This window comes from Carassius carassius, chromosome 38, assembly GCF_963082965.1.
Source record: "Carassius carassius chromosome 38, fCarCar2.1, whole genome shotgun sequence".
Lineage (NCBI taxonomy): Eukaryota > Metazoa > Chordata > Actinopteri > Cypriniformes > Cyprinidae > Carassius > Carassius carassius.
The window spans coordinates 18,902,986-18,928,055 of NC_081792.1; the positions used below are offsets into that span (position 1 = coordinate 18,902,986).

Below are 25,070 nucleotides of genomic sequence, written 5' to 3' on the forward strand. Positions count from 1 at the left end.
GTGAATAAAATATAAGTTTATGAGATTTGTAATTATTCCATTCATTTTTTACTCACAATTTGTACAGTGTCCCAACAGTGTTGTACAGTGTTTTTTGGAATCGGGTTTGTACATGATATTGTCATAATTGATGAGCAAATAGCCCATTTATTTCTGAATATTAAATTGCCTTAGTTGATGTTACATTTCAGCCTGCTCATATTTTGGTTTACATAAAAATGATGTAAATGATGGAAATATAAATTGCATGAGCACATCTCTTTATCAGCTGTACAAACAACATATGAAGTCGAAGGTTTAAAAAAGAAAGTAGATTTTTGCTTCCACCTTGTGGATTATTGGAATATTGTAATTTCACATTTGAGAGCTCACTCCTGTACTGCACTGCATTCTAAACCCATGTTGCATTAAATGTCACACCAAGAAAAATAAGCACATAGTGTAACCAAAACATGATTAAAATTAGACAAGGACCATTCAGATTTGCTTGGAATGATATAAACATTTGGAGACACTCCAATTTTTGGAATTTCCTCTCAATAACAAGGGATGATATCATTCATTCAGTTTCATAAATAAAATGGACACATTTTGGCAGTGGATTTGGAGTCTGAAGCATTTTAATGGGAAGCTTGCAGGTTGTGTTTTCTCTTTTCTTTCTTTCTTAAGAAGAACTGTGCAAATTTGTAACCTGTAAATATTGAAGCTACATATGTAAACCAATCAAATCCAGAGATAAGACATAAGATTCAGCCCTTTTTTGATGTCAATAGACAAATCAGAGACAGTGCTAACCATTCAAATAGCAAAAAGAAACATAATCAAAAGGCATCAACAATAAAAATGTTCTACAAAACAGAGGAGGTTCAATAAATACCGTATTTACAGAACACTAAAAAAAAACAAATGCATGCAAGTTGATTATTGTGGCGTTTGAAGCAAAAATAGTCCACAGTTGTTCTTTTTTTTTCGTATCACAAGTGAGATTCAGTAAATTCCTACAACCCATTTTTATTTTAGGTGTTTCAGGAGCTACATTATCTACAATTGAAAAAAGCCCTTAGGACTCAGAGGTCAAATTAATTGACAATTCAAGCAAAATGACAATTCAGGTAAATTCTGGAATTAACAGTGCTTCTGAGCTTATAGTCATACTTTTTGTGAAAATAGATCAAAGGGCATGTATGGAATAGAGTTAGAAGTTGGAAACAATTATTTTCTTTTCTGTCCCTTTTACTCTGCAAAAGCCCTGACTGGTGCATCACTGAATGAAAACTGATTAACTCAAGTCTCTTTTTGTCAGACAGGTATTATACAAAATGTCTTTGTACATTATATATAACCCTTTACCTTTATATTCAACATTGAATTATAGTCATGGCTTTTAACTGAGTTCCATAGTGTTCTCCCTGTTTCTGCCTGTTTATATTTGAGTCACTGAGTTGTACTTCCTCTTGGGCACATATCTTTGCAGATGTAGTCTTGGACCAAAGACTTGGTTTAAGTCCCACCAATAGACCAGCTAATGGCATCAGCTTCATTTACACCAATACTAAACTTCCCTAGAAAGAGAGACAGAGAGAGAGAGAGAGAGAGAGAGAGAGAAACAGATTTTCTTTTTAAATAGTAAATTAATGATATATCTGTAATGTGACATCATATTTAATATAATTTCAAAGCAACCGAATAGCATTTCATAACAACAAATCATTCACTCAAACATCAGGGAACAATGAGAGACCTTCAACAAGGTGGAAAATATATACAATACATGGAAAAAAGTGAAAACCTCGGTACTCAGGATTCTAGATCTAGTTATTGTCTCTGAAGGTCCAATTCTCTAATAAATCTGGGTAGAGACTGAGTTTATTAGATAAAAGACACTGGGGACAAAAGCACTGGCTGTTGAAATGCCAACTTCCTATGATGACTAGACAATAGAGGCTTAGCTATCCTGTGCCTCACTGACCGAGATCACTGTGTCTCAACCTATTAAAAGCTATATTAGAAGAGCACATTGTCTTCTAATGGGCTGAGTACACTCTGATGGCTAATGGTGTGCCACACTCTGCAGAGACCATTAACAATGAGGAGGACACGCTGTGCGAGCATGTCTGGACAATGAAGGAGAGTTTTATAACAACATGCCGGAACAATCTGTCAGCAAGCTATTAGTGAGATGACAAGAGTTTGAGGGGTACATAGTAATGCCTAGTGCTCACATCTTTTTATAGCAAGTTTATAAGAATGGCTAAATTACCACGTGCAGTTAGTGTGAAGAGAGACAAGGACTAAGCAACATGTTTGAATTGCAATTTGTTTGTGGATATACGACTGAAATTACATTTTGCATTAAAAATAATACCTATTTTATTAAAACCTATTTTATTTTCATGACAAAATATTCTCAGTAATAAAACTCATCATGTCCATACACAAGCACTAAATTAAATGTAATACAACAAATATTACCAAATTCTACTTTACAAATGTACACTACCATTCAAAGGATTGGAGTCAGTAGGATTTAGTTTAAGTATGTATTAAATTGATAAAAAATTACAGTAAAGACACTTACAGTGTTACAAAAGAGTTCGGTTTCAAATAAATGCTGTTCTTATGAACTTTTTTCAAAGGCACCTGAATATATCACAGTTTCCACAAAAATATTAAGCAGCAATGTTTTCAATATTAATAAAATAATAATAATTATAATAATAACTGTTTCTTGAGCACCAAATCAACATATTAAAATGATTCTGAAGGATCATGTGATACTGAGGACTGGAGTAATGATGATGCTGAAAATGTAGCTTTGCTATTCAAATGAATAAATTACATTTTAAAATATATTAAAACGCTTCTTTTAAATTGTAAAAATATTTTACAATATTAATGATTTTTTTAATAGTATTTCTGATTAAATAAATGTAGCCTTGCAAAAGACTCACAAACTTTTACAGTACTGTGTACTTTTTTAATTATAGTAGACTGAAAATTGTCAGTGTAAAAATACCTAAAATTGGTTTCCTTATCTTTGTGCAAAATAAAACGATATATATATATATATATATATATATATATATATATGTATATATAATCTAATTATGAAATTAGAGTATGCATTTTAAAGTGTAAATATTTATTTATTTTTTCGATTTAGGAGTGAAATATGACCTAAACATGTGAAATATTAGGTGTGTTTGTAGACTTACGATGCTGTCAGTGTTGAATTGAGCACCATGGTAGCACGTATCCTGTGCAACTGAGCCACAGTCAGTTTCTTATGCTGCTGAAATTGCTGCTGGGTTAGCACCAAGTCACTCTTTTCCTCCAGACCACCAGAGGGTGGTGTCTCATTCTCTTTAATCTCAAAGTCTGCCTGGCCATTGGGGCAGCTGAGAGGCCTTTGTACATGCCTGGACTCTGCTCTCCTAAGAGTGTTTGTCAGTTTGTTCGACAGTGTGTTGGGGTCTTCACGGAAGTCTTCCTCGTCTGTCTGGAATAGCACTGTGCTGTGAGACATCTGTTTGGCGAGGTGTGTCAAGCTCTTGCTGATGTTGTTCCTGCCAGAGGGACGGAGAGGACCTGTGAGGCATTGAAGGAGGTCATCTTCGGAGCGTGACCTGAGGGCAAAGTGCTGCAGGTGGTCTGGACGTGGCTGGATGGGCGAACGGCGCCGCAGTGTATGTGAGCGACAACCTGTAACCTGAGAAATCGCCGAAAAATCATTCTTCTGGCCAAGCTCCTCTTTGCCTGCACTGCCATCTAAAATATAGGACTCATTAACAGTAATCTGAGAGCCATTCCAGCTCAATGAATCCTCCTCATCACCATCTTCATCATCCTCAAATGCCTCTTCTTCCTCCCCAGCATCAGTCTCTTCTCCCTCGCTCTGGCAAACCACCCCCTTTAAGTCCAGCTCTGTGATCAGGGACTGAGGTGAGAGAGTTCCATATGCACTGTCTATAGAAAGAGAGCGACTTTCTGGATCCAGGTCTCTGGCACCCAAATCACTCAGACCTTCCAGAGTTTTACTGTTACTAGTAGAGAAGGAATCTCGCAGGCTTGATGAAGACAGCAGGGAATTTCTCAGCGATGCAGTCCGAACTGTCGACAAGGACCCAACCTCATCAGTTTCTTCCATAGTCGCCACAGAAAGGGTTTCGGTGGAGCCATCAGAGTGACTTGGTGAAAGAGAGAGGCTTTTGGAAAAGAAAAATTTAACTTTGATCTTTAATAAATCTATTGTGCCATTTCTATATTTAATTATATTTATCACATACATTATTAATGCATTAATACATATCAGTTTCATATATATATATATATATACACACATACATCATTTAAGCAAGAAAGATACATTTTATCTTTTATTTACATTTTAATTGATAGATTTGGCACAGGCTTTTAGCTAAAATTACTTACATTGCATTACTTAGGAAATGAAACCATAGTTTTGCTAGTGCCATGCTTTACTGTTCGAACTACATACACTATATACTATATATACAGGATATAAAGAAAACATTACCTCTTGCCTAGCGGCTCTCTGTGCTGTATTGATGGAGAGCTAGAGGTGGACATGCTGCTTTCTGTCTCATCCTCATCTCTGTCATCAGTGTCATCTCTCTGGGTCTCAGAGCAAAGTCTCTGGAGCTGGTTCTGCATGGGAAGACTCTTCAAATTAAAACCAACAATCAAGGCCAATGGTTACAGTAACCAAACATTATTAATCAGAAGGATGCAGTAGGTTAATTCGAATTACCTGTGCATTGTAAATGGCCTCAATCCAACTGCGGCCCTGAGTGCCACTGTTGGCCTGAAAGCAGTAGGAGGCAACAGCACAGCGAAACTCGTTGAGGTAGATAAGGAGGAAGCTTCCTGGGTCTTTCAGCTCTCTGCACACCATGTTATGGATGACAAGAGGCTGCCGGATCACCTTCACCTTCTCCACACGCTTCACGGACTTAGTAATCAACAGAACATCAGTGAATAGGAAACAGTATACATCCATCTGTCGGAAACAGGAGTTAATGGAGACCAGTGAGAAGCTTTTAAACAACTACTAGCTGTTAGTTACAAATGTATTTCATACTAAAGTGCACTTATAAATGCAAGCTTTGAGTCTTTTTCCAGTAACAAATAAAAAAGAAGGAAATCGTACCCTGCTCTCTTTACCCTCCTTCATTTTAAGAGCTCCCTCTAGGAGCAGCTGCCGAGTCTCTTCAGGTGGGGTGCCCATGACTGGAGCAGTCAGGTCAAAATTATTATATTCCCTGAGGATCTGAAGGATCAATGCACAGCACAATGGATGATTATAGAGACACCGAGCAGGTCACGCTGTTTGTTTCTTCAAGATCTCATATAAACCAGGCAGCATTCTGAAGCTATGATAGTGACTCATAGTTTATGCATCTCACCCTCTCCACCTCCTCGCTGGCCCCCTCCACAGCCTCATACGCCTCTATGCGTCCAGCGATGGCAGCCAGCTTCTGTTTTTCCTCCCTTTGTCTCATTTGTGAGTCCACACTGTTAATGAAGCATTCAACAGTAGCCACCTGACCACAAAAGCAAATATTAACAGTAGTTTTGGGGCTGTCAATAGATAGTAAAAATAAAAGACAATAAAATTAGCCTCTAGAAAATAGACATAAAAGAAAAAGAAAAAAATATGAAAGGTGACGTGACATTTAGCCAAGTATGGTGACCTATACTCAAAATTCGTGCTCTTCATTTAATCCATCCAAAGTGCACACACACAGCAGTGAACACACACAAACCGTGAACACACACCCAGAGCAGTGGGCAGCCATTTAGGCTGCGGCGCCCGGGGAACCCAAATGGGGTTCGGTGACTTCTCAGCTCAAGGTTCAGGCTTATTTGTTCATTAATGATGTCAGCAGCAACTAGTCAACATCGGCTCAACTTTACATGGTTCAAATTCTTAGAATTATTATTTTTTTAAACCAAGAATTTAAATGTGGTCTTAGATATTTGAATATGTCAAATTATTGTGAATCCCAAAACCCATGGGCATGAACACACTATTGTAAACAACATTAAAATAAACAAAATACTACTGAATAATGTGTGCATGTGCACCTCCTTTCTTACCATTTTGTTAAGGGCCTCACGAGTTGCCAGGTCATCTGTCTTTTTCAACACACTTTTGAGCAGCAGTGGGTATTTAGTGAGCCTTTGATGAGGCTTCACCAACATGTCTGTCAGCTTCAGACGGTTGCACTGTTTATGAGTTTCTGCCCACTGCAGGATGGAAAGTTTATTGAAAGTCTCATTTGGTGAACAATCATAAACATACACTCACAGCATAAGCAAACTATGAGAGAAACACTGAGTCATAATGAGGGTGCTGTCACTGTACAGGTTATTATACTAAAGACCTCTCATATCTCTTGTATATAATAAACCTTCAGAGCTGCCTTTATATTTGCCGCCAGACTGAATCCATCAAAGGTTAATGTGTCTGTCTGAAGAGCAACCAGATACGGATGGTAATAATTACTCACAGTTACATATATTCTGAAGAGCTCATTGTCTTTCAGTAAAGTGCGCATGTACTCCATACAGGCCTCTTCTTCCATGCAGTAACGGATGTAGGGCTTGAATCGGAAACCAAACTGCACACAAAAAATTTAAGTAAAATGAAGTTTAAAAATCTTTAGAGGCGATTTTGATAACTTTAAAGGAATAGTGCACCCAAAAATGAAAACTGCTGTAAATCTAGTAATGAGTGCTGTCAGAATGAGAGCTCAAACATTATAATGATCTACAAGTAATATACAGTACATGAGTCCAATCCAGCAATTAATATCTTCTGAAGTTAAAGGCGTTTTAACTTTAAACCATTACTTATGGCCAAAATACCAGTCCACAATCAATAAAAATGCTTCATCCCCATACTGTCCTCATCAGAATCCACCAACATATTTGTTAAGAACTAATTGGGATTGTTTTCTTGTAAAAGGTGCTTGATCTGTAGATATTTCTTTTCTGAATACAAGACAACTTTTTCACTGGAAGAAGCACTATTATGGACTGTTATTATATTTTAGCCTGAAACAATGGTTTAAATATTTTATTAAATTATTTTTAATTTCACAAGACATTAATTTATAGACTGAAGTTTTACTTATGGATTATTGAGATGTTTTTATCAGTTATTTGTACTCTCATTCTGATGGCACTTATTCACTTATTCAACAAACTCATAAATTCTGTATCTCAAGGGGCTTCAAGGGGTCCTATTACGCTCTTTTACAAAGTCTTGGTTTTGTTTTGGGGGTGTACTAGAACAGGCTCTCATACTAGGTTGTTAGAAAAACCACATATTTTTCACATATTTTACATTATTACAACACCTCTCTCTCCAGTCTAGCATGAAACAGCTCAAATAGTTCCTGTATCAAATGAAAGCCCGTCTTCTGAAATACGAAATGCGCTGTGATTGGTAAGCTGGGCCAGTCTGTGTTGTGATTGGCAGCACTCGGCACCTGGTCGGGAAATGTCATACCCCTTACCACCTGCGATCTTCAGTGTAAATACAGCATCAAAATCAAATAAATTTGAACGTGATTTAAACCCGGATGATTGTAACCACTCTAAGTTCGTCTGCCTTGGGAAACCTATCTCTCAAATGGACCACCGACACTCTATCTACAATCTCAATTATGAGTGTCAATGGTCCATTTGAGAGATTGGATGGCGATAATGCACTTATAAGTTTGCAATCAGCCATAAAGCAAGAAGAAGATGACGCGTCGCGCTCAGGACAGTTCAGACATTGTGGTGAAAATCAGAGGTAAATAACAATATTAATACTGTTCAGTTTCTTGCACAGACCGATTGTTTTGTGTCTTTACACATCAATGTATCGCCACGAGCTGCAGGGTTTAATTTGATTTTGTTTGTGTTTGATATATGACTGTCAAAGCTGTGATTCCCATCCACTTACATTATATGACTGACAGACTGCAACGATTTGAGTTAAAAATCTCTGTTTGTGTTCTACTGAAGAAAATTGGATGCCCTGGGGGTAGGCAGATAAAAATCAAATTGTATTTTTTGGGTGAACTACCCCTTTAAGTCTTGAAAAATGATGTGTGCAGCAAGCAGTGTCTCCTGTGTGGGATAGTGTGTGCACACACTCACCGTGCTGAAGCCCTCATGTAGTTCAGTGGGGTTGATCACTGATCTTTTTTGTCTGGTTTTCTCTAATGTCGGCAGCATGACCTCAGCCCACAGGGATGTATGCAGTTGCACAATATCCTGAATGTTACTGAAGAGGCGCACAGGTTCGACTTCACTTAATAAACCACTCTCCTGCAGGTTTAACAGGCCACATAGAAACAGCTGGCAAAAGAGGAAAAGATTCTGATTATACCATGCTATAAAGTTTCACATGTAATCTGTCACAAGTCATATAAAAGTATCATAAATGCTGAAGTCAATGAGCATTGGACAAGATAAATATAATAAATTTGTCTCATGGTCTTGTTGAAAACAATGAGAGATATTTCAATGACATTATCAGACAGATTTCCACAAGTACTAAGATACATGCATTGAAGTTAACATCAGTGGGCTCTTACATCTGTAATGACGTGCAATTTCTTGATGTAGTCTGACTCTGTCTGAAGCAGTTCCCATATGGCCTCTTGTTGATGGCACTGACGTCTGGTTAAAATCTATACGAAAAAACAAACAAAAACAAGTAAAAACACTATATTTCGCATGAACATACGTACCAGGATGACTCTTAATTCATTAAAGAATTAAGACCAAATGTAAACAATAATAAGAAAAAAAATTTCTTGTGTACCATATCAACATATTAGAATGATTTCTTAATTATATTGTATAGTTTGAACAAAGCTGTACAGTAAGCTGACACCAATATTTTATATAGTGATGACAAAACACTCTGCTGAGCTGGTTCTGCATGGGGAAACTCTTCCTATTAAAACCAACAATCAAGGCTAATGGTTAATGTATTCACACATTATTTATCAAAATAATAGCTAATTTAACAATAGTTTTGAGAGTTAAAGTTTTTCCAGACAGAAAAGATTGATCTGTCAGACACTTAGTAGAGAGTATAATGAAGATCTTTCCTGATAATTCATCTAGTCATCTAGTTACTTCGACAAGGGCAATAAAACTTCCATCTCCATGATATATACCAAAACATCAATGAAAAAGCTTAACTCATAAAACCATTCTTAACTGACAAAATTACCAGAATTACATGAAGTAAGATGATGTTATTCTACAATTTATGATGGGATATAATTTCCTAATAAAATGATAAAATGATAAAAAATAGTGTGTTTACTTCAGGATTGTCCAAAAGCTGCTTCCAGCTCTCTTCTAGCTCCAGGCTGGGCTCCTCTTCCCATGAGTCTCTGTGGAACGAGAGCTGTGGAGGCATCTTGGGTAATCCGAACATAGTGTATGAGTATAGTTTACTCTGCAGCTGTTCCACGCGATCACACTCCTGAGAAGAAAAATTTAAACATTTAAAGTGGAGAGGAAATTAAAACTGAATGAACTTATTATCAGGGCTTTTAAAGATTAACTTAGGCATTAGATGAATGTAAAAATAAGGTTGAGCAATGAATTAAATATTTAATACCATCTGATAATGGTACTGATATATTGTACATACCAAGCATAACACAAGCTATTAAAAACTCCAAACAAATTATGAGAATATGCTTACTATTATTATATATAAACACTATGGTGTATTGTTTGAAGCATGGATTTAATGATCTCATAAGTGGTGGTCACCTTTAAACAGGCATTGTTTTCCAACTTTAAGCTATTATGTGATTTTAACAAGAGTCACATAGAGAGGAAAAGAGCACAGCCTGCTATTTGACCCCAACTTTACACTCCTGAGCCAGCCAGGGTATCAACCAACCTAAATCTCTAGGGCATGCCAATAAATAAAAAACATCAAAGGTCCAACACGTGAGGGAAAACGGAGTGTGGACTTATAGGAAAAGTCTACTTGTACATTTTCCTGTTTTTGGTTCATTAAGTGGAGCAATACTTTGACAAATTGATATCTCTTCCTTAGTGGTTCCCTACTCACTCAGTGTGAAATGCAAAAAGCTTGCCAGGAATATGTAAGTGCTTGTTTTGCATATGAGAAAGTGCTTTGCACATGTACTGTAAAACAATCCTTGAATGCTCACAGATGCTTACCTTCCCAAGAGAGCCGTTTCCTGAGTTGGAACTGAAGAGGCCGCTGAAACGACTGGCAGCACGGTTCCTCCATCGATCTGTACCCGTTACAGATCCTGGAAGAGAACTGCTCAACTGGGATATGGAGTCTTGATTGGGGACACTGGCATCACCCAGAAACTCCGGCATGTTCTTTCGCCGACGCGCTTGACCCTGTCACAGACAGAGAGTGAGAAAGAGAGGTGATGAGAAAAAGTAAAAGTAAACCGAGAACAAAGTTTGAATCGAGGCAGGGGCTGGGGTGGTCCTAGACCCTTCATAAAAGTTAAAAGGAAAAAAAAAGAACACAAAAGAAAAGGAAAAAAACTTGGGGGGTTCTATAGTTTTTTTTAAATGAATAAACAAATAGGCTACTTTTTTTTATTACATTTGACTAATAATAAATATTTACAAATATTTTACACCATGGCATTAGCAACGCTGAGGTAATGGGTTCGATTCCCAGAGGAAAGAAGAACTGTTGAAATGTGTAGGCTACCTTTATGTTTGATTATTGACATACTTGAGTTATTTTATCTCTAAAACAAAATTGAATTTACAAAATTTTACATGTGCCTTTATTGACTACAAATATTTATTAAAAAAAAAGAGAAAAAAAGCAAAGAAAAACATTAAAATTATTCATTATTATTATTTATAATAATAATAATAATTATTATTATTATTATTATTAATTAATTTAGGAAATAATTATATTTTTATCATTATTTACATTTCATTATACAAAACACAGGCAAGATGAATAAACCAACAGTGTAGCAATAGTCACAGAGGAAATGCTTCTGTCATACAAACTTTGACAAAAAGTCAAAGCAGACACCTTTTGTCAAATTGTCAGGCTAAACTGTGGAATTTTAAGTTCCAGATGTAGTCCGGCTCTGACAGGTAAAGGAAGCACAAATAAAACACTCAGGACATTTATACATAAACAAAGACAGGCCTGTTCTCAGATCATCTCCGTACGTTCAGGGACATCTTTCACCTGAGGATGGGACAGCACATGTGTGTTAAAAAGAAGAAGAAATAAACTGTTGACCTTAGGGAGCATATTCAGCTGTCAACAGGTGAAAATGCTATTTGGGTTTTGTCAACATTCTCTGTTTAGAAAGATCAAAGCATTAGAGACTTGACTGACAAGAATTAGCAAACTCTGTGACCCGAGCCAACGAGAGGAACCCTTCGGCAACAACAGGAAAAGAGACAAGGCATGTCTCGGAAAGCAGGGGAAAAGCTTTTCCCTGTTCACGACAATGGGAAGAAATGAAGAATGCATGAGTGTAGCAGGGAAAGCCACTCAATGTCCCTTGAGGTTCATTACTTGGACATTGTGTTCTGATGATGCCTTTCGTTTCAATGGAAAATGCAATTACAATGAATTAAAAACAAACCTGGCATTTTTCGTCAGATAAATGTTTTCAAGATCTTCAGGCCAATTCATTCGTCAGTGTTCTGGGACAATGCCAATGTTTCTAACGGACGTAATGTTCTGTGCCCAAGATGGACTTCATGATGAAGACAAAAGCCCATTTGTTGCTTACCCAGATTGATAAATGTTTCTAGATCAACTCAGTATGTTTTAATCAGAGAAATTAACTCATCCGATCTCTGAAAAGCATAGATCAATCAATGTTCCCCTACTTGCTACATGTGACAGACAATACTGGCTGCAGTAATTCAAATTCAACTAATTCAAATCACCCTTCCAAGATGACAAGCTGACATTGTCTTGGTCTATGTCCATCGGGAGAACCTGTTTGACTCATTTGTTTGGTCGAAGGAACACAAAGTCAACACTGCGCCCAGACAACATGTGATGATATTATATTTCCAAGAGTTATCACAGCGACTTCTGTATACACTTAATCATGCCAAAAAAGCAGACTTTGGCTCATCCTCTAACAAAATCACTTTTAAAATGAGCCAATATGCTTGATGACACCATTATATTTGTTATATTTAATAAGAAATGTGTGAGTTCGATAAGAAAGAGCAATACAAGCGCTGCAGGCAACATTTTCCCTATCAATTCTCAGACAGATGCTCTTTGACCATTTATATTTGATAAAAATTTTTTTATACAAACCATGCAGACAAAGCCAAAGTGTCAAACACGAAAGAAGAGCAAAAATAAGCTCACCGTAGATGTCAGAGGCATTTCCAAGGCAGTCCAGAGCATTGCACGGCATCAAAAGAGAGCCTGGCCCATGCTGCTCCCACAATGAATCTCCTACAACCTGCTTCCCTCCTGCAGCCTCACAAAAGCTACATTGATGTCAAAGGACTAGTGCATTCAAATCCACTTCTACAGGCTCGTTGGCTTGCGTGTCTATGTGCGTGCGAGTGAACCTGAAGGAGGCTGAGAGGACTGAACGGTAGACCGCTGCATTGCTGAGGAGGGCTGGCCGGATGTCATAGTAACTGCAGAATCCTGCCCTCCTATTGTGTGAGCAGGAAGAGAGGGGAAAGGAGCAGGGGAGGAGGAGCTCCTTCTGCTACCTAAACTACCTCAAACAACCGATCCTAGCAGCGGCTCGCTTTAAAATCAACAGCACTGAACGAGTGACACGAGCTGACTGCAAAACAGTGTTTAATGCACATCTGCTATGTATGCAGAGGGCGAAAGGGAATAGTGATGCTGGGCACCGTACGGCTGCTTGTGTGTATTATTTTTTTAAACAGTATGGATATTTTCAGAATCAGTTTGGTAGGACAAATTGGTCATTGTCCTAGTCAGCAAGTAAGGATGCTCAAACAGTTCCACAGGGCTTATACTTCAAATCAAACTATAAATTGCTTACGTTTTGTTGTTCCTGCACATTAAAAAGAGACTTCATCCAAAAATGCTCTCTCTCTTGTTGCAAACCTGTATGGCTTTTCTGGAACAAGAAAGAAGATATTTTGCAAAATACATGTGTTTTTTGGGTCCATAAATTGAAATTGTTGTTTGGACCACATTGCCTTTAACTGTGCACTCTTGCAAATAAAGACTCCAAAAGTTTTTTTTCTTCTTCTTTAACTACAAACATTTCTTGAAAGAACAAATTGTTTCCTTAGTGTGAAGAACATTTTTATAATCTAAAGATTTTTTATCCACTGTAAAGAATCTTTGTGCAGTTTAAAGTTTATGTGGATGTTAAAGGTTCTTCATAGAACTCTTGATGTCAATAAAGAACCTTTATTATACATTTTTTTAATGATGTGTATGGACAGAAATTTAAAATGTAAAGATCAAAATATCTTATTTTGTGTTCCACAGAAGAAGAAGAAAAGTCATACAGATCTGGAACAACATGATTGGCAAGTGAATGATCTCGGAATTGTAATTTTAGGGTTAGTATGGCCGCCATACGGGTGAACTGTTAGAAAATATTTTAACACACACACCCTTCAAATTTAAAACAGAGAAACATCTCAAGATGGTTGAACAAGTGATCCGGATAAGTGTTAAAAATGCACTGTGAATATAAACACATTTGGGGTCCTGTTTTTTGAGGCACAGCACACAATTCTTCACTTTGTGACAAGTCCAAAGGTAACTTGAGTGATTGTGACTAATTAGGTGCTTGCACAATTTGCATAATGGCCTAATTTGCATTTTGCTGAGAGTCTCTCTGAACCGTTCAAAACCAACATTGAGAACAGGTAAGGAAAGCAAGATCTCTCTGCTGAGCTCTGTCATCTTCTTAAATCTTATTGGGATAGAATTTTGTGTTTTAAGAATCTTATTTTGTGTAAAAGCTCTCTTTACTCATGTGATATTGCTTGCAGAACATACACAGTACACCCCCTTCAATAAATAAGTTAAAAGTTGCTAAAGACAAGGCTCATTTTACACATGCAGAAACGAAACACTTAGGTCAGCAAAAGAGTTAAACATTCCAGGTGCTTCTGTACATTGTTACACATTTACACAGATTTCCCCATTAAGTAACACGTTTCTAATCATGTGATGCTGCATAAAGATAACAGAAGAGAAATTGTAGGATTCTGTTTCCCACAAAAGACATAAAAATGGTACATTTCATATAAATCTTATATAATATTCATTTAACTGGAATCACTGGAATAATATTACAGTGTATAAAAAAGATGACTGACCCTTCTCAGCGTAAAAATAGGATACATACAGTATCTTTTAATGAGATTTTAATTAGCTATTTCTACAGACTTTCATGAAACTACTTTGTATTAAACACTAATATGACATAATACATTGTAAGCAGTTAACTTAGATGCAGCCACATGAAGTAAAAGAAAAAAATGTAGGTTACCTGACCTTTTTTTGGAGAAAAAAACCATAGTATTTTCCTGAACTTAGAGGATTTGAGACTGATATGAAACCTGTACAATGCAGAAATACCTTGATCCCTTGTTTAGTATCTCCGGGAAGATACGTAGGACTGTAAGGAGAAGTTGGTGTAGTCTCAGGCATGGGGCGCAGAGGTGGCGCATCTCCAGCTTCGAAGCGCTGCACGCGGGCAGCCACCAAACCCGTAGCAAGAGGCCTGTGGGCATGAGTCCGGGGAAGCTCATTCAGAGGGCTGCAGTGGATGAGCATTCCACCTGGAACCTCAGGTAAAGTTGGCAGGCTGGGTACATTCCATGTCCTCTGACGAAAATTCAGCATTTCCACGCTGGCACGGGTTTCTCTACCATGCAAAAAGGTGTAAGATGTAAAGGTCTGAATGGAGTAGTTCCAGTAGATCTGGTATAAAAGATACCTTGTCAATGATTTAGTTCTCTTCAAATTTCCTGTAGTTTTGAGTCATGGCTCAAAAAAGAAACATCATGGATGATGACTGTACTCAAATTCTCCTCAAAAGTCCTTCAAAACTTTTAACTTGTTCTTCCGTTTCTTCTCTGTCTTCCTGTGTTGTTCCACATGTGTATCTCCCTGCTTATGCACCAGTCTTCTGATATGACCTTTGACCTCGATGCCAATGCACGTTGGAAGGTGGAGCGACACTCCTGACACTCTTCCTTGGCCAATCTGTTCTGCTTTGTTCCGTCTTTCACTGATATGACACACAACACTGCCTCTCCAGATGGTATTAACCGGCTGTATGGCGCTATCTTATCATTTCTCTATGGCTTGACAATCACTTTTATGGCTAGCTATGTAAATCTTACTGGTTAGCACAGGTCTGACCTTAGTACAGTAAAAGGAACCTTACAGTACAGAAACATCACTGCTGCATTATATCTTCAGAGCAAACTGCACCTGTCATTACAAATCACATTAATCCATGATGAAACAAGATCAATATGTATGAGGATTGAATGAGTGCAAATACATTTTGCTGAATTTCTGTCTTTCCTGTTGAAAAAAAAGTGTTTGTTTACAACAAGGAGCCAATCGTTCCAACTAATTCCACAGGACTTTCCATCGCGGACATCCCGGGTGAAATCGGTTAACCTTGTGCTCCACTGAACTGCTGATGAAGCAGACAGAACTTTTGGACAGGCACAAGGAAATAAAATGTCATGAGCTTTGAACTTTGCTCCTGTTTGAGACCGTATGCAAATGCTCCATGGGAACCGGAGGTGGCTGATTTCAACACAGGCCGAAGAACACATTCAAAGTTTCACAGGATTGAATTGTGCTCTATCAAAAGGACGAGTGTTTGCTTTAATGGGAAGGTATATTTGTTTGATTTTGAGCTTGAATACTCAGGCTGGCACATGCTGCTTATGTGGAAGTCCAGTCATTTGGCAGCACTATCAGGATTTCCGAGACACATCCCTTTTTTCAAACAAACTCAACCCTGAACGTATCTCTGATATGATCCTAAATAAAGGCAGGCTGGTTTAGAAACCTTGCAGTCACTAAATGAGAGTTATACCGGGAATAAGTAACAGGTGGCAACACAAGATTGTCATAAAACAATGAGTCAGTTGTTCACTGGGTTTGCGGTAAGCACTTAAAAGTAAGCACATTGACTTTGGAAAAAACATTTATTTTAATTATGTTTCACAAAACGTTTGCACGATGGATGAAATTGCAGGGTTTCAGATGAGAAAAATCATATACTATACACTACTACAAGAACAGTAAAAACTGGATGTGATAGAAATAATAAAATGAACGAGAGAGTGACAAAGAAAAAGGGGAGATTGGGTCTAGTTGTCAATTTTTTTTACTCAACGGAATATTTCCAAAAAATAAGGTTTTTTTTTTTTTAATCTTCTATATATGCACACACTACTGATCAAAAGTTTGGGGAAAGTTGGATTATTTTATTTAATAATTTTTTTATTCAGCAAGGATGTCTTAGATTAATCAAATGTAACAGCAAAGACTTTTACAATGCTACAAAAAACGTATTTAAAATAAACTTTCTATTCTTCAAAGAATCATGTAAAAAGGTATTAAGCAGCGCAACTGTTTTCAACATTAATAATAATAATATTAATACATGTTTTGTTGGGCACAAAATCATCATATTAAAATGATTTCTGAAGGACCATGTGACACTGAAGACTTTAATAATGATGCTGAAAATTCAGCTTTGCCATCACATCAATAAATTAAATTTTAAACCATATTAAATTAGAAAACATTTTAATTTTAATAATGTTACAATATTATTATTTTAACTGTACTTTTGGTCAAGTAAATGCAGCCTTGGGAAGAATAAGAGACTTCTTTCAAAAAAGCTCAAACTTTTGAATGGTAGTGTATCCTAGCAAAAAACAATCAAACATTTCATCTTTTAATGCCCAAGAAATAAAATAGTGTTCTCTGAACACGTTTGAAGGGCATGCTGTCACACTTAATAGGGTAAGCTGTCACCATGGAACCTGTTATCAAGTCTTTTCAATAAAATCTAAACAGTAAAATAAACTAAACAATTCATGAAATAAAAAAAGGACAAAGTCCTTGTGTCAACTAGCCCTGGTCTCCCCTGTATAGAGAGAGTGACCTACCAGGCCGACCAGCAGGTCTGCCGCCTCTCGGCGTCCCAGAGAGCCATGCTCTGCTCGGTCAGTAGAGGAACTACGTGTGCTAGAAGACCTCATAGTGGGCAGACTGAGAGAACGGGGGTCTTTCACACACCTCTCCACCTTCAGCTCCTCTCCTGGTCGAGCTGCGCACACACACACACACACAATAGTAATTTATGCATTGTGAAAATGTCTCATGAATTTATCTAATTTCTGATAAATTCTCCTGTTGATAAATGATCCAGAATTCATTCATATCATTATTTAACATTGAACATTTTAAAGGGATACTCCATCCCAAAATGAAAATTTTGTCATTAACTGACATTACCCCCCATGTCATTCCAAACCCGTAAAAGCTTTGTTCCTCTTAAGAACACAATTTAAGATATTTTGGATGAAAACCGGGAGGCTTGAGACTTTTGAAAACGGGGAGGTTTTGCCAAGTAAGTTATACTGTCAAGGTCCAGAAAAGTATGAAAGACATCGTCAGAATAGTCCATCTGCCATCAGTGGTTTAACCGTAAAGTTATGAAGCGATGAGAATACTGTTTGCAAGCGAAGAAAACTAAAATAACGACTTTATTCAACAATTCCTTTGTCAACAGTCTCCTCTGTGTCTCTCCATATCACCGTATGCTGTGTATGCTCTTCTGTGTCAGCCGGGCAACAAGGATGCACTGTTTTCTTTCAAATCAAAGCTAAATACACGTAGAAACAGCGCATCCTTGTGGCCCGGTTGACACAGAAGACCATATGCAGCATATCGAGAGACACAGATATGGAGAGACTCAGAGACAAAGGAAAAGCTGAACAAGGTCAATATTTTTTTTGCACAAAAAGTTTTCCCATCGCTTTATGTAACCCAGATTGGACGTCTGATGGCAGATGGAGTATTCTGACGATGACTTTCATACCTTTTATGTACCTTGACACTTTTATTTACTTGGCAGTCAATGGGCAGTCAGAAGGGTCCCGATTTTAATCTAAAATATCTTAAATTGTGTTCTGAAGACGAATGAAGCGTTTAGGGGTTCAGAATGACATGGGGCTAAGTGATTAATGACCACATTTTCATTTTGGGGTGGAGTATCCCTTTAATTACTTTGGGTCATTCTCAAATCATAAGATCTTGAGCATTTTATGCTTCCAACTGATGTATGTACTATTTCAACAAATAGCTTTTTATTGAATCTGAGGGAATGTATGAACTTCATGTACATCATTAATACATTGTAGGTTAGTGTGGATAAAGGCTATGCCAAATACATAAATGTAAATTCTATAAAAAGTTCTATGACCATTTCAAGTGTAAAAGTCAAATTCATACAGTATTTTTTTTTCAACATTCCATTACAGAAACTTCTAAATCATAACATGCCCTTTGTTTTTTCCTGAGAAAATGATGCATCAGTATCACATTCTCCTTCTCTCTGATAAAATGCTACATTGAGAATCTCCAGCTCACCAAATCACATATTCAGACTTTCAAAATCCATTCAGATTGTGTCTATATAGTTTTTGGCTTAGTCATTAGAAATTGTAGCTGGAGGACCACAAATTTTTACTAAAAAAAATACTGATATAATGTCAAATGTACAATAACTTTTCCTTCACTCTCACTGTTACAATAATAATTTGAGTTCTGAGATACAACTGTTTTGAATTTGATTACTAGCCAATAAAGACAGAGTACTGTCCGTTAATTTCACAGCATTTAGAAGGCAGCAGGGCATTACCTCGTACTCTGAGGTAGTGGCCACCAAAGCGGTAGGCTTCAAATCCCAGTGAAAGTGGGGTATTGGACTGATCTAGGAACAGGTTGACCCTTGACAGCTCAATGCCTTTTCGTTCAAATACAGCTCCCAGGACTTCTCTGAAACACAAAGCTAACAGGTCAGCTAACTATGATTCTAAATGCATTGATTTGTTTATTGCACCACCTAGGGGTTCAAACACAAAATCACCTCAAGGTTTTCTTCTTCACAGCTGGGACGATCTCCATGCTGACGTCAATATTTAGGTCAAACTTCAGAGTAAAGCACTCCTTGCTGGGGTCCTGCAGGAGTGAAGAATGGAAAACCAGTTTATGCCTTAGGAAAACAAGCTATAATTTATAGTAGATACTAACTAATATGATTACATTTTCAGACAAAGAAAGGGTCAGAGTACTGACTCAGAGGCACAACAAGTCTCAAAGTCTTGCCTGCAAAACGAAATCATTTGTCTGAGACAGAAAAGCAGTACACAGACTTAATAAAAATCAGAACTCTAATTCCTCTCTTACATCTGTGTGTCGGCGTATGGTCCTCTTTTTAACCAGTTTCATTCCTCCACTCCTGTGATCCCTGAGAAGCACAAAACAAGGAATGACTGAACCTACAAGAAATGCCAAGGTGTCTTTTTCACTAACCATAACCCAGTTTAATCAAGAACAGGTATTTAAATGTATATATTGTACCTTGTTCAAAAAAAAAAGTCAGCATAATGTGCCTGGCACAATAATGCACTACTGCCATCCATAAAAAAATGGGCAGTGAACTGAATTTTACTAAAACTAGATTCATGTTTACATTTTCTATTGATAATAGTAGAAGTAATACATGAATGGTGGTTATTTCTCAAGGAATAAATAGTAAAATCCCAGATGTTCTCCAGTGGATGACGCCACTGGACAGTACACAGACTTCCTCTTTCATTAAAACAAACATCAGCGAAACCTAAGTGCGTGCCCATAAAGGATGTAATAATAGAGGGATAAATGCAAAAATGAACTGACCCTAGGTCAGAGTATCCATCCTCTCCGTCCTCCATGTCAGAGGGGAGACCGGTGCGAGGCGGACAGGAACGCGTGGACACGTTCCGGGTCAGGATGGAACCTGTGGGGGAGAGGAAGTGAGGCAACACTAACTAACATCCTGCCAGAAGATTGTGATCATAATTAACCATTACAAATTCTATGATAACTGTCATGCTTTAGATTTTCATATAATTAAAATAGCTGAAAGAAGTGATAGGTTAAAAAAGAAAACAGATAGTTAGAGCTTTACTTTGTGGTTGCAGGTCAAACCGTGGGTGCCTATCAAAGAGCATGCCGTCTCGGGTGACGGGATGGCAGTTTGAGTCACATGACTCACAGAGGTGAAGGGGGCTGCCGTCTCTAACGTCCTGACATGACGGGTGGTGACACACCTGAGGCATAAATCATAAAGCAATAATGTCAACTTTGAAAACACAGTAGTGTGAAATCCAACTGTGTGTGCATCATTTTCTTTTTGGCAGTATAACAAAAACCTAGTTTTCTTTCAAATTTAACGTTGACAGGTGTTTCTTCAAATATTGTATGGGTGGTTCTGACCCTGGGGAATGTGAATAAACATTCTTAAAGCAATATTCCCACTTTCATTTCCGTTTTTAATTTGTCCTCTAACAATTTACATATCTTTTTTTACAAACAATCACAGGAGAATGTTCTCTAAGCCTATGTTGTATTTTATACATTATATATATATATATATATATATATATATATATATATATATATATATATATATATAATTATTATTATATATATAATTATTATTATTATTATTATTATTACTTTGTTTTGGAAGCTCCATTGGCAGGAAAAAAAGTCCTTTTGTGTGTAAGCATTTGTCAACAAAGCTCAGTTTAATTAAATTCAATAATCTATATATTTACTTTTATGATTTTCCTAGCTTGATAAAGCCTGGATCTAAGATAATGATTACACAAAATGTATACATAAAAAGCATTTGAAAAGTATAAAAAATAAATCATGATGGCATGGTAAAATTTTTCCAGCACTTTAACGTGACCTTCAATATAATGTTATAAATATTAAAAAGTTGAAATTTGCTAGTTTAAACAAAAGTAAACCTTTGGGACATAAAAAGTTCAGAAACTGCCTGCTGTTCTATTATGTGACATTATGTTACTATAAAGTTCAACATCAGTTTACATCAGCACTCATACCCAAGGCCATTTCCAAGACAAGTTGTAAGGCCAACATCAGCATGAAATAAAGTGTGGAAAGAAGAGTGGAAAAGAAAGAGGGATTAGGACATCCTGGTTGTGTGCTTTCACTGTAAAAAATGTCTGTGAAATTAACTGTGTAATTCTGTAAAATCGTGACATCAACATTTTGTAAATAGAAAAACAATGAAATTTTGTTAAATTTACAGTACTATTTTGAAAATAGTACAAATGCTGTTGTAAAATACTGAACCAAACAAAACTGTTGATTTTACAAGAATGTGTTAAAATAATCATATTAATTTGTAGAATTTACAGATTTACAGACTTATGCAATTTAAGCAGAAAAAAAAACTATGCAGAAAGCAACAATGCAGTTAAAATTACAACATGACAGTGTTAAAATATTTTTCGGACATACATATTCTCAATAGCCTATCAACAAGAACCTGTACATTTTATACATGATATATTTTACAGACAAAATATGTTCAAGTACAGCATAACTGTGTTAATATGAATTTTAAAATTCATATTTAAAAACAGGCAATGGGTCTTTTAGGTCCAACAGCACTGTAAAATGACTAGCTAAATATAAACTGGTAGGAATTGCACATTGTAGGCTATCTGTCAACAGTTAAGGGGACATTATACAATAGCCAAACCGTTCACTTGTTATTTTGAACAATTGATTAAATTGTAAATGATCAAATAAAATAATTTCTTTCTTTTTTTCATTTACAGAATAATGTAATTTATTCATATTTATATTTTGTCGATGTAAAATTTACATTCCCATGTAACGTTACATGAACATCTGCGTTTGAATGTCGAGCAATAGATTTCAGATTATCGCGGGATCACGGATCAGCTGTTTTGATGAACTTCACGACGAGAGTGTGCGCACACCAATTCTGCCAGCAAGTGCGTGGAGTTTTGCATGACATATCAAATCTGGTAAGTGAACGGTTTGTTTTCTACAAACTTGAAATACATTACTTGTAAGACAATTATATGTTATGACTGAGGCTATTTTGCGTGGACTGGGTTTCATGTTCAACGCACAACTCTTTCAGTTTTTCTTTCATGCTGAGAAACGTTAACTAGGATAAAAAAAGCGATTTTGTTAGTTTGCTCAAAAACGACCAACTGTAGTTTGTAGCAAAGCAGATTTCTGAATATCACGTGATCAGCAGTTTTGACGAACTTCATAAGTGTGAGCGCGCGCCAATTCTGCCAGTGAGCTAGAGGAGTTTTTGCGTGACATCATGTAATATTGCGAGCTCTTGCAGTAAGTGAACAAACAGTTCGTTTTCTTCAAAAACAGTAACGTGAACTGTAGCCTACAAGTATATGTTGATATCTATTTTCCCATCATAATAATGATGCTGACGAAGCTGTTAATGTGGGTTTTATTATGAGCTCAACTCTGTCAGTATTTTTCTTTCATGCTGCGTAACGTTAACTGAGATAAAAAGAGCGATTTTGTTAGTTTGCTCGAACGACTAACGTTAACGTTTCCTGTTTCTGCAGCAAAGCAGATTGCTGATTATCACGGGATCAGCCATTTTGATGAACTTCACAAGTGAGAGCGCCCGCCATTTGTGCATGACATATAAAATTGCGATATCTAGCACTGGTAAGTGAACAAACAGTTCGTTTTATTAAAAATAACAGTAGCTGTACAAGCAAGTTATATGTTTTGACTGAGGCTATTTTGCCATCATAATGATGCGGACGATTGGTTGATAAAGGCTGTAACGTTAGACTGGGTTTTATTATCAGCTCAACTCTTGTCAGTTTTTATCTTTCATGCGGAGTAACGTTAACTGAGATAAAAAAAAAGAGCGTTTCCTGTCGTTTCTGCAACAAAGCAGATTGCTGATTATCACGGGATCAGCCATTTTGACGAACTTCACAAGTCATTGTGGCGCCCGCCATTTCTGCCAGTGAGCTCAGCTAACGTTAACTGTTAGTGGATTTGTGCATGACACACAATTCCGATCTCTTGCACTGGTAAGTGAACAAATAGTTTGTTTTATTTAAAAAAACAGTAACTGTACAAGTGTATGTTTTGACTGAGGCTATGCCATCATAATGATGCAGACGAACTTTGGTTAATTAGGCTGTTAACGTTAAGCTGTGGGGTTTTTTCATTTTTTTTTCAAAACTTTTTCAGTTTTTTTTTCTTTCATGCTGAGTAATGTTAACTAGTTTAAAAAAAGAGCGATTTTGTTAGTTTGCTTCAAGTCGACTAATGTTTACTGTCATTTCTGCAGCAAAGCAGATTTCTGATTATCACAGGATCAGCCATTTTGACGAACTTCATGAGTGGGAGTGCCCGCCAATTCTTCCAGTGAGCTAGTGGAGTTTACATGTAAAATTGCGATCTCTTGCACTGGTAAGTGAACAAACAGTTCGTTTTTTATATAAAAAAAACAGCAACTATACAAGTATATGTTTGTGACTGAGGTTATTTATTCAATGATGCTGATGATTTGGGGTTTAATCAGGGTTTTAGTTTCTTTCATGCTGAGTAAGTAACATTAGGATTAAAAATAACCATTTTTATTAGTTTGTTAAAAAAATGATTAACTGTCGTTATTGCAGCAAAACACTAGAGACATTGAGGGGTTATGTGCTGCATTGTAGAGTTCATAAGAACGAGCCCCGTTGTCTCTTCAAATGTGCTGACGCTGACTGCAAACGGACATTTTGTACTTATGCAGCTTTTAAAGCTCATTTTTATCGGGCTCACAATGAGTCTGAAACCTCTGTTACTGCTGGGGCATTTGTTGCAGATTTTAAGTGTGCCATTTCACTGTGTGATCAACAATTTCACACAGTTAAAGAACTTACGTGCCACTTAAAAGAGCATATAGTGGAGGGGCGACCTGTGGCATGTCCAGTAACAGGATGTAAAAATACATTCATTGTGAAATCATCATTTACTGCTCCTATGTCCAGGAAGCATAGATCATGTTCTGTTGATAGCATAAGTGACATTTACAGGGAAACTATTTCTCAGTCATCTACTGCCATTGCATGTGAAGATGCTTCCCAGGTCTTTAATGATGAAACAGATGACAACATTGAATTGCCACAGAATTTTAGGGAGTCCTTTCTTAGGAATGTATGTTTACTGTACCTAAAATTGCAAGGGCAGCTCCTCCTTCCAGTTTCATCAATACAAACGATTGTTGAAGGGATGCAAAATGTACACGAGTTAGGAAGAGAATACACTTTAAGTAAACTGCAGTCACTTTTAAAAAATGCCATGCGTCTTACAGATGATATTGTCAGTAAAGTCTGCGATTGTGTAAAGGATTCAGATAGTGTTTTTGCGCAGTGCGTCTGTGTTACATATCACCAGGCGTGTTACACATGACCAGCGTCGGCCAATAGTGAGCCTACGTGGTGACGTGTAACACAGACGCGCTGCGCAAAAACACTACGTAAACTAAATCGAGGCCCAGAGAGAAGGAAATGAATAGTGGAATAAAGTCGTTATTTTTTTGTTTTTGCGCACAAAAAATATTCTTGTCACTTGATAAACTTAAGATTGAGCCACTGGAGTCACTTAGACTATATTAACGATGTCTTTACTAACTTTTCTGGGCCAGCACGTTATAATGTCTTAGAAGCCTATGGAGGAGTGAGACAGCTCTCAGATTTCATCAAAAATATCTTAATTTGTGTTCCGAAGATGAACGAAGGTCTTGCGCGGTTGGAACAACATGAGGGAGAATAATTACTGACAGAATTTTCATTTTTGGGTGAACTAACCCTTTGAACTGTTATTTGCTTAAGACGAGTTGATGCATGCCTCTCTCATCTCAGTGCGTGCACTCAAT

At 37.0% G+C, this 25,070-nt stretch overlaps 1 protein-coding gene across 7 annotated transcripts in view; it reads right to left on the reverse strand.

The window, feature by feature from the left end:
* Positions 1 to 602: 602 nt before the first annotated feature.
* The window catches only part of LOC132119482 (pleckstrin homology domain-containing family G member 5-like), a 48,477-nt gene continuing 24,009 nt past the window's right edge, over positions 603 to 25,070 (reverse strand). For 5 of the 7 annotated variants that reach the window (XM_059529501.1, XM_059529503.1, XM_059529506.1 and 2 more), the window contains 18 exons: positions 20,271 to 20,412; positions 20,000 to 20,099; positions 19,508 to 19,568; positions 19,188 to 19,279; positions 18,960 to 19,096; positions 17,203 to 17,363; positions 10,237 to 10,428; positions 9,359 to 9,520; positions 8,616 to 8,711; positions 8,176 to 8,376; positions 6,534 to 6,644; positions 6,121 to 6,270; positions 5,427 to 5,564; positions 5,171 to 5,290; positions 4,772 to 5,020; positions 4,538 to 4,668; positions 3,216 to 4,205; positions 603 to 1,562 (listed from right to left, as the gene is read on the reverse strand). In XM_059529501.1, coding sequence (XP_059385484.1) covers positions 1,553 to 1,562; positions 3,216 to 4,205; positions 4,538 to 4,668; positions 4,772 to 5,020; positions 5,171 to 5,290; positions 5,427 to 5,564; positions 6,121 to 6,270; positions 6,534 to 6,644; positions 8,176 to 8,376; positions 8,616 to 8,711; positions 9,359 to 9,520; positions 10,237 to 10,428; positions 17,203 to 17,363; positions 18,960 to 19,096; positions 19,188 to 19,279; positions 19,508 to 19,568; positions 20,000 to 20,099; positions 20,271 to 20,412 — 3,243 coding nt within the window. In that variant the 3' untranslated portion in view covers positions 603 to 1,552. Of the gene's footprint in view, positions 1,563 to 3,211; positions 4,206 to 4,537; positions 4,669 to 4,771; positions 5,021 to 5,170; positions 5,291 to 5,426; positions 5,565 to 6,120; positions 6,271 to 6,533; positions 6,645 to 8,175; positions 8,377 to 8,615; positions 8,712 to 9,358; positions 9,521 to 10,236; positions 10,429 to 17,202; positions 17,364 to 18,959; positions 19,097 to 19,187; positions 19,280 to 19,507; positions 19,569 to 19,999; positions 20,100 to 20,270; positions 20,413 to 25,070 lie in introns of those variants that run through there. The other 2 variants (XM_059529502.1, XM_059529507.1) reach the window with 1 other exon arrangement.